The following is a 10,907-nucleotide window of genomic DNA, read 5'->3' on the forward strand; positions in this document are numbered from 1 at the left end:
TATATATAGGAAGAGAAATACTTTCATTTCACATAGTTTGATATCTTTTTATAAAAAAAATTTTTTTATATATACATATTTTATGGATGTGATATCCAACTGATTTTCACTATTCAAATTAACTTTTCAAGGGACATTGTGAAGTAATGATTTCTTGTGATAAAGGAGTCTTACCATTTTGGATACTTGAAACTCATTCTTATTTTTCAAGTATCCAAAATGGCAGGACTCCTTAATCACAAGAAATGATTACTTCACAATGTCCCTTGAAAAGCTAATTTAAATAGTGAAAACTGGTTGGATATCACAACATCCATAAAATATGTAAATATATATAAAAAATTTTTTTTATAAAAAGATATTAAACTATGTGAAACGAAGGCATTTCTCTTCCACATTTTATATATGTTTTCCACATATTTTCAACTCATAATTTTGCCATGTGGTGTATACTGATTCTCCAGTATTTTGCTCCTTTTATATATATATATATATCATCATCATCATCATCATCATCGTTTAACGTCCACTTTCCATGCTAGCATGGGTTACACACACACACACACAGGGGGTCTTTCAGTTTCCCTCTAATAAATCCACTCACAAGGCTTTGGTTGGCTTGAACTATAGTAGAAGACACTTGCCCAAGGTGCCATGCAGTGGGACTGAGCTCAGAACCGTGTGGTTGGGAAGCATCTTATCACATAGCCATACCTATATTTAGAACAACATTGTAAGGTAGATTATTTGGGCCAGATATGGCCAGTTTAAATGCTGAAGAGTTAAATGTAGATGTTCTATTAGAACAAATTACAAGAGGCAGTGAATAAATTGTCATCTAAATTACACAAAAATGAAAATAACACTAACATCTCATTTTAACAAATATATTTACCAAAACTGCATAAAACTATTTCAACCACGGCGTCCAGACAACTTCGGAATCTCCTGCAACTCTTCTGGATGGTCTCTTTGTTTAAGTTTGCTAATGCTGCCATAATCCTTGCCTTCAGTTCATCTTTTGTGTCACAAGAATTTTGTTGGTCTGTTGCTCAATTGCACCCTACACATAATAATCAAGGGGGTTACAGTCTGGGGAGTGAGGTGGCCAGATGTTAGGGTGATGTGGTCAGAGAAATTATTTGACAGCCATTGCTGGGTTCTCCTACATGTGTTGCATGGTGCGGAGTCCTGTTGCCAGACATAGGGTCTTCTAGCAGCCACCCTCTTGACCTAGGGCAGCATTACCTCCTCCAGGCACTTGATGTATGTCTCCATATTGAGTCTGAGGCCATGTGGGAAGATGAATGGAGGCATAACATTGCCATCACTAGTGATCACTCCAAACAACATGATGTTGACTGAATGTTTGATTTTTATCCTTCTTGCTACATGTTTTGGGGACATGGCAAGCCAGTGGTCTGTTCTGTGTGTCCACCATCTGATTCTGGTGGAAAGTTTTCTCGTCTGAGAAAAACCAAAGCATGTTCAGTTGGAGGGTATGCGTGAGTTTGTTCAAAAGCTTCATCTTTCCTCTTGCCCTTGATGGCTTGGGAAAAAAATTGGTCCTTTCTCATCTTGTATGAGGAATACTGAATGTCTTCATGCACTGCCTGCCTGATAAGAAACTCAGACACTCCCAGGTCCCTGGCAATAGGCCTGATTGACTTTGAGGGATTAATGTCAATCATAGCCTGCATCTCACCAACAAATTCAGAAGTTCTTTTCTTAGCAGAATGATCAGAGTAAGTTTTCTGTACTGTCATAGTTTCTTAATGACCATTAGACTCATTCAACTCTTTCTGAATCCTCTGCACTGTCCTCAGATTGACACCCAAACACTGTGAAATGTTTGTATTGGAGCTTCCGGTGCAAATGCCAAACAGTACAGCATGTCGTTTCCAAATTTCTGGCAGAGTGAATTGCATCATGGTGCTGCTTTTCTCACATATGGTGCCCAACTGACCCTACTATACTGTGTGGTCAACAAAATCAAAAACAAACAATATGCACATGCACGAAATTAAAACATTAGATGGTGACAATTTACCCATTGCACCCTGTATACTGTGGTAGTTACAATGAAAGAAACCCTGATATTGGCGTTTTGGTGCAAAATGCACTCTTCTATATATTATTAACGGTGAGATAAATATCCCCACGACCCCAAGCTCCAAGACCATCTGATCACATAACTTCTACTTTGTTTGGTCTTGTTAATGATGGATACTCAACCCACATTATAGTTTGTTTTAACAGAACATCTACATGAAAATTGGGATAAATGTTACCTCTCAGTATTAATACTGCCTCTGTTGCTAATATGTATAATGTAACTAATTTTTTGATTTCATTATTTAGTTGATGTTTTTTTCCAATGGTTATTTAGTTGATGTTTTTTTCCAAAAAGATACAAAAGATATGCGGCCCATATGACATCGGGACAGTATTCAAGAGTAATACAACACTTTACAAATATCTCCTTCGAGTAAAACCACCAATAGAAGAGAATATGACCAAAGACTGCGTGTACTCCATCATATGCAGCTGTGGTAGGTTATACAAAGGCGAAACATGCTGCCCCCTCAAAATAAGGGTTGACAAACATCACAAAGCTGTGACATGAGATATTGATAAATTGGGTATAGCTGATCATGTATGGAAAAATGGAGACACCTTCCTCTGTGGGATGAAGTTAAAATAATAGAGAGAGAACACCAATGGAAAATACAAAAACTAAAAGAAGTAGTATATATGCTAGGACACAACAACCTCCTAAGCAGACTGAGTGCAGATATAAATAGCATATGGGAACCGGTATTAAGGAAGGATAAAGAAAATATTAGATTTATAAGCCCTAAAATTCACTCCATAATTGCCATGGGCATATGGCATAGTGGTTAAGAGCGTGGTCTATTAACCTCAAGATTCCGAGTTCAATTCCAAGCAGTGACCTGAACAACAATAATAATAATAATGATAATAATAACATCAAAATATACCTTAGGAATGAGAACCCAGGTTTGAAATTTCCCCAAGAAACCTGAAGAAGGCTGGAGAGTATATCAGCTGAAACGTATTAACAACAAACAAGATGAGGACAAATATCTATGGAATGTAAATAATGTACCTAATTCCTCCTCTCTTAAATATAGAACTGTACTAATTTTTTTATTTAGCATAAGAAGATGCAAGACTATGATATTACATATATTTAATTTATTTTTTCAGGAACTTTATGGTGATTGGAATGTGTGAACAACGAAAATTTCACTGGAATGTAAAAACTGGATTACCAAAATTTTTTTATATTATTATTATTGATCTACCAAGATTTTATTTGAGTATACACTTTGCTCAAGATATATATTATTGTAATAGGCGCTTTGAACTAAATTTGAACTATTAAAATATATTCTTTTAATTGTTGAGATTTTAACTTATTCATATAAAAGTACTGGATTACTAGTTATCACTGGAATAAAATCAGAGTACAAATCATATGACATGTCACCATTAAAAACTTAATAGATGATACACAGAAATATGCAAATATATGAATATAACACTGAATATTTTCATAAGAAAGAAATTCTTAGAATGTCTTTGAATCACTAATACATGTTTCATTATTGCATGAACCAACTGGAGTAAATTAAAACAGAGGATCAGTATTCTAATTATAATAATTTGTAACTAAACATTTCAAAACTAACATGTCTGCTTTATTAATTCTATTTTTCCTGGCATGTTTTGGATTTTGCTCTGTTATAGCAGAGCTAACTTTTCATGTTTTAGAGGAAGAACCAATACATACCTATATTGGTTCTGTTAATGCCTCCAGTAAATCTAATAAGTCTAGCAGGTTTCTATTTATTGAACCAAAGACGCATCTATTTAGTATTGACAAAGATTCTGGAAAGATTTATAATGCGGAGCGTATTGACCGGGAAGACTTATGTGGATCTCGTTATCCTTGTGTTTTGGATACGGAGGTTCGAATAGATTCAGCAACAGTTGAAATAGTGACTGTGAAAATTTACATAGTAGACATCAATGATAATGCTCCTATGTTTGATAAAGATGAAGCTTTAAAGGTTAGTGAAAACAAACTCAATAAATCATATTCCATTTTAGAAGCATGGGATTTTGATTCAGGGAACAATTCTGCAATATATTATACATTGTTAGACAATATAAATAATACATTTAGCTTGATCTGGAATGAAGACCAAACGCTTGGATTAAAAGTTATGAAGACTTTGGATTATGAGAAACAAACATTTTACCGGTTGACACTTGTAGCAAAAGATCAAGGTATTCCACAGAGAACTGGCAGTACATTTATAAATATTACTGTGTTAGATGAAAATGATAATAGCCCAAAATTTGAAAAAGTTTTCTATAATCAAACAATTTTTGAAAATGTACCTGTATCATCTACAATACTCACATTGCATGCAGTTGACAAAGATTCCGGTCAGAATGGTGAAGTGAAATACAAGCTAAACCGTAAAACTTCTCTAAGGATTAGAGAAATTTTTGAAGTGAAAGAATCTTCTGGAACAGTTATTTTGAAAGGTAGTCTGGGTAAAAGACATCAATATTCTTTTGATGTAATAGCTTATGACCAAGGGTCGAGGAGGCGTTCAGCATCTGTAACTGTTACCATTAATATTGTTGATGTCAATGACAATTCTCCAGTCATTGATATTGACCCTCCATTGGCCAATGTATCAGAATCTAAAACTGTGAACTCCCATGTAGCTGTTGTTCACATTCAGGATAATGATAAAGGTGACAATGGTAAAGTGAACTGTTCAATTGCTGTTACCAGTCAGTACTTTGGCCTCAACCAAATTTCTTCAATAACTTATGAAATAGTCATTAAGCGTGAACTGGATTTTGAACACATAACCACTTATAATATCACTATTGAATGTGAAGATAATGGCATACCTAAACTAAAAAGTAAAAATACTCTTGTGGTGAATGTCATTGATGAGAATGACAATCCTCCAGTCTTTACCAATGACATCAAGATTGTTGATATCACTGAAAATAATAAAGTTCCTGAAATTATAACCCAGGTGAAAGCAACAGATAAAGATTATGGTATGAACTCTGAAATATATTACTATCTTGATTCTGACAATGCATCAGATTTTATTTTAGATAACAGAACAGGTGTAATAACAACAAATAAAATATTTGATAGAGAAACTATTTCAGTGGTACAGCTTAGAGTTCTCGCAGTGGATTGTGGAATTTTACCTCTCACTGGCACTGGAACTGTACAGTTAAAGATACTTGATGTTAATGATAATGTACCAAAATTTCAAAAGCAACATTATGAGTTTCATACATTAGAAGCTCAAGCAAGAAATACCACAATTGCAACTGTAGAAGCAAAAGATTTAGATGCTGGGGAAAATGGAGCAGTTACATATGTAATTGAAAACAGCAACAGAGCTTCAGAGCTTTTCACTGTAAGTGATGGTATTTTAAAGACTAAAGCTGTATTAAGTCGCACGAAAGGGAGGAGATATGATTTTTTGGTTGTAGCTACTGACCATGGGAAAAAGCCATTGAACTCATCAACAAGTATCACAGTAATTGTTGAGGATGCTAATGACAACTATCCCTGTATCATTTACCCTAGTGATGCAAACAACAGTATTTCAATCAGTTACGAAATGACCCTAGCTGACCAGCCTATTTCACAAGTCATAGCTTTTGATGATGATGAAGGAGAAAATGCTAGGTTATCTTATTTCCTTAAAAATACCCCTGAAACAACCAGTTTTTTCAGAATTAACGAAACATCTGGTGAAATAATGCTGATTAAAAATGGTAATGTCAGTAGACTAAGACAAAACTATAAACTATTGATTTCTGTTAAAGACCATGGAAAGCCAGCACAACATACTGCTACAGTTTTACTTGTGAATATAATTGATGGCAAACCATTGACAAGCAAAACTAATCATTTAAAAATTATTTTACCATTATGTATAATATTCATTATTGTATTTATCATTGGATTTGCATACATGAGGTTCAGAACTAATAAAGAGAAAAGACGATATTTTGCAAAGAAGTATGAAGATGCTTCACTTCGAAGGAAGCAAGATAATTTTCCTAAAGAAAATGAATTCAATAACAACAGTGGCAAGTCTGTGGCTTTAAATGGAAGTACATCTGAAGGAAATTATGCCCAGTCTTTGCAAGGAAATGAAAACAGTCATGAAGCAGCAGATAGTTTACCTCCAGATATACATACACAAAAAGAAAGTGGAAATAACGTGTCCAAAGAACCATCATTCCAGGTAGGGTTTATATATAAATCTATATAATAATCTGATTGTTTGTTCACCTGTTAAACATTAGTTAGTGAGAGAGGTGGAGTAAGAATGAAAGAGAGAGAGAAGGAGAAGTGAAGAAAGAAGTGAGGAAGAAGTAGAGAAAGGTGATTAATATTAATACGCTTAAGCCAAGTGGTCATGTGGTCAGCTGAAGATAGAGGTAAATAGAAAAAGACGATGAGAGAAAAAGAGGGAGAGAGAAGTGTTAACAACATGCAGTGGGTGGGGAAGGAATACTTAATACATGGTAAAAAATTAAGGGAAAATTAGAGATATGGACAGGGGAAGCAGTTATATTGAGAGAGAGAGAGAGCGAGAGAGAGAGAAAGAGAGAGATAGTGGTGCCAGTGATGGTGTATTTCTGGGGTGTGTACTGCATTATGCCTTCTTTATGTTGTTACGGGAGTGCAAACTTTCCCTGGTATTGTATTGCATCAGCTTGTTTTGTTATGAGATCTGGTTGCAGTTTTTGTTGTAGTGTTTGTATTGTATGTTGTGTGTTTAATACAAGTTGTATTCTTCTGTTGTGTACCAGGCCTGTAGAGTATATTGTGGTGGTTGTTTATTCTATAGGATATTTACTGTATAGAGTGTGTCTTGTGTTAGTGAATTTTTTTTGTTTGGGTTGTATTATTGAACTGATAATGTTTCGTGTAGGATGTGGGCTGTTGCTAGTTTTTGGATTGTGTGTAGTGTTGAGGGTCTAGATATAGCTTCTGCGTTTTTGAAAATATTTTTATATATCATATCCAATGCTCCAATTATTATTGATATTCTTTTCATCTTCATGCCCCACATATTGAATACTTCAGTTTCAAGATCTCTGTACAATTGACAATTTCTGTACTTCTTTTTTTAACAATATTCTAGTAAGAAGGGATTGCAATGTCTATCAGTAAACATGTGTTTTTTTTACCAATCCTTGATTATTATGTCTGGGGAATAAGCTTTTATTTCTTTATCAGTTTGGACAAGCATAACCCAGATGATTGTGGCCTGGTTGTTGTCATGTATCTTGTTTAGTACATTTATTATTATTATTATTCCTTTATAACACAGTGTAGGTAAAAATGCACCGGAGACTTTAGTCGTCTGTCAAGTCACAACAAGGACCTCAGACAGATAATACTTTCCATAAGATGTGCGCTGTGCCCAATAAAGCTATGTTTTGCAAGACATCAATTTTGCATGGGATGTCCAGTTGCTGTAAGAAGTCTTGAAGTTTCAATGGGATTGAGCCTAATGCTCCAATCACCACTGGTATCACTTTTGCATTACCCTCTTGCATTCCATCCAGTCTTACTATTTCCACTTTCAATTCGGAGTACTTGGTGATTTTTTTCAACCTCTTTACTCACAACACTCATGTCATTTGGTGTGGCTACATCAATGATCTGACAATATTTGTCTCTCTTATTCAATACATATTGAACTATCATCATCATCACCACCACCACCACCACCACCACCACCACCACCACCACCACCACCACCACCATCATCATCATCATCATCATCATCATCATCATCATTATTGCTAATTAATTTAATCTATTTACTTGTCTATTCAGTACAGTAATCTTTTGTGTAAAGATGATGCCAACAATTCCCCAGCAGAAGAGATTGAAGAATCTCAAATCAGAGTTGAACCTGAAGTAAGTTTTACGCTAGATCGAGCATCCATCAAAGGAAGTTGTGCTGGTAAGTAATTTCTTAAAAAACCAACCTGTTAAACAAGGGATGGAGAAATTGGAATGACAGTCTTTTAGTTATAGTTAAAGCAAAATAGTTGCAAAGATTTAAGAACATGATGAGGACAAATATCTGTCAAATTTAAATAATGTAAACAATGTAAATAATGCAAGCAGATTATTATATAGATATTTATTGCTGTACATAATGATTTAAGTGTAGGAAGTTAGTTATTTGGCATTAATACATCACAGTTTACACGGAAGAAATGATTCTGTTGGCTGACAGAAGACAATGCTAGACAGTCACTAGTAACTTATTGATGTTGTTTCACCCCAGTGGCTGATCTCTGAGTGAACAGACCAATAAATCAAAAGCGTTCCAGTCGGCGCTCTCATGTCTTTTGCATATCTCTGTCTATATTTTCCAATGTTTCCTTCTCCATTTTTTAAAGACAGGTGAATGATTGGAGTCTGCTATTTTTAGAATGTTGAGCAATTGCATGGAGAGTGGCTCATTTATTGTCTTCTTTGGTATCTTAATGTAATATATACCATAGAGTAATTGACAATATCCACATTGAAACAGCACTCCTTTATTTCATTGTAGTTCACAATTTTCCCTCACCCAAAATTACATCAATGATGTATGTTAATAAATCCTTAATATAAAAGAGTAGTTGTTTCAGAAACTCCTAATCTTTCTATTGTTCACTATTACACTCTGAAGAGGGAGAGCAACATACTTATCAGCCAGTGGGTAAGCATCATTACATTCAGTTCTCAGAGACCCAATATAATTCTTTTAACAGAAAAATTATTCAACTCATGAACATGTAATAAAAATATAAAATATTTGGAAATTTTTAGCGGTAGAGCTTGCTTTTTTAAAAGTGTTGCTGAATGCAATATCACAATTGCATCACATCCATGATGCATTATAGGAATATTAAATCAAACTTGTTCTTGACTGGTACCTTATTTTATCAACTTCAAAAGGATGAAAGGTAATGTTAACTTTGGTAGCATTTCAACTAAGCACACATAATAAGCTATAATTCAAAACATTTTGTCCAACATTTAACTGATTTTGCCAGAAAAAAACTTGAATTTCATCATAGGTAAAAATAATTATTTTTCTGATGAATACATACTAGTTGTTTTACTGAGTGATGTTTCCTGTTTTTAGAGAAATTGCAATAAATGAATGTTGCATGTTAGTGCTATGGTAACATGTGTCATCATTACACTCTGCTAAAAGTAAACTGGAAAAATCCCACTGAAAAGTTGAAATGACAAGTATTTTAGAATAGCATCCAATCCTTGTTGCTTTAGTCAAAGTACACAAAAGTACAGGGTATTACATACAAATATGAGATAAACCTTGGTTACTGAATACTGTTTTCTCAAAATACCCTTACTAAAATGCTTATTCTGAACTTCACCTTGTGCAAAATAATGTTGAAAGTTGATTGATTGAAGTTTCAATTTGTACAGCGATTCTCAAACTGACAAATACCAGCAACCACTTTTATTTTAAGGAAAGACAAAACAAAGTTTGCTTCCATTTAATTCATCTTTCTTCATCATGGTGTTGGACAAGTTTAAAAAGCTTGAATGACAATTGATTAATAAATTAGTTAAATGTTGATGAGACTGACTAATAATAATAAAAGAAGAGAAAAAGAACCAGTTTATGTGATTATTATTAGCATAATGACCCTAAGATATGACAAAATCTGTTTCAACACATCAGTTCACTTCAAGAACCTTACAAACCAAATACAAAAATGAAATACTTAAAACCATCTTAACCCTCCAGCATTCAGATTAATCTGTCAAAGCAATGCTTATTTTATTCATATAATTTTGAATGAATCATACATTATCTTGTTGCTTTGTGATTTCAATGATGTGATTCTTTATTTTTATAATGATACTGTAGGATAGGTGTAAGAAGCTGGATATGGCCAGTTTGAACATAAAATAGGTAGAATATTTTGGCCAGATATGACTGGTTTTTCAGGCTTTCACAGATGAGGCCTGCTTGAACCCTGTTTTGGCTTGTTCATGTGTAGATCTAACATAGATTATTTCAACACGGATCAGGATTATAATTGGCAGGATGTCCATTTGTTATTTTCGTTGTTTAACCCTAGATTCAAGTGCATTCTAGCCTGGAATATCCAATCCTCTTTTGAGTCATAAGCACCTGAGATCACATCACATGACATCTCTTTCTTTGCTAAAGATGTTAGGATGCAGATTTAGGGAGACTTACTGGATATTTCTCACATGTTGAGTAACCACATAGATGCCCCTACTTTGGCTTGTGGTGACTGTTTCTTTGCAGAGTACCACTACATGATTCAGCAAATTTTTTAATACTTAACAATGCAAAGAAAAGAAAACAAACAAAATACTTATCCAGTTATTCACATGACATATCTGCCCACAAATTCCAATGACTGCTAATTAATATTTTAAATAATGTAATTAGCATGTATCTTTGGAATGTAACCAATCAGTATAGAAGTATTACATCCTGCATGTACCATACAACCAACAGTATGACCAATAGTGTTTTCCAGCATTGAAGAGAGTGAGGTGAAGAAAATGAAGGAATTATAACTCATCATATCTATCTATCTATCTATCTATCTATCTATCTATCTATCTATCTATCTATCTATCTATCTTTGTCCCCTCTGTGTGCAGCCCTGTGTGGCTAATAAAAGAAAGATATCTATCTATCTATCTATCTATCTAATTAAGGTACATTTTAAAAAATAACGTCGACCACTAACGTGGACAATTAATGCGCTAGAAATAGATCACATCTTGTGTCTAT

At 34.1% G+C, this 10,907-nt stretch overlaps 1 protein-coding gene across 1 annotated transcript in view; it reads left to right on the top strand.

The window, feature by feature from the left end:
• The window catches only part of LOC106871912 (protocadherin-9), a 32,732-nt gene that overhangs the window by 13,539 nt on the left and 8,286 nt on the right, over window positions 1–10,907 (top strand). Inside the window, exons 2-3 of the mRNA XM_014918672.2 lie at window positions 3,232–6,329; window positions 7,937–8,066. Of these exons, the coding sequence (XP_014774158.1) occupies window positions 3,717–6,329; window positions 7,937–8,066 (2,743 nt within the window). The 5' untranslated portion in view covers window positions 3,232–3,716. The remainder of the gene's footprint in view (window positions 1–3,231; window positions 6,330–7,936; window positions 8,067–10,907) is intronic.

The sequence above is a fragment of the Octopus bimaculoides genome, chromosome 13 (assembly GCF_001194135.2).
Source record: "Octopus bimaculoides isolate UCB-OBI-ISO-001 chromosome 13, ASM119413v2, whole genome shotgun sequence".
In the NCBI taxonomy this organism is placed as follows: Eukaryota; Metazoa; Mollusca; class Cephalopoda; order Octopoda; family Octopodidae; genus Octopus; species Octopus bimaculoides.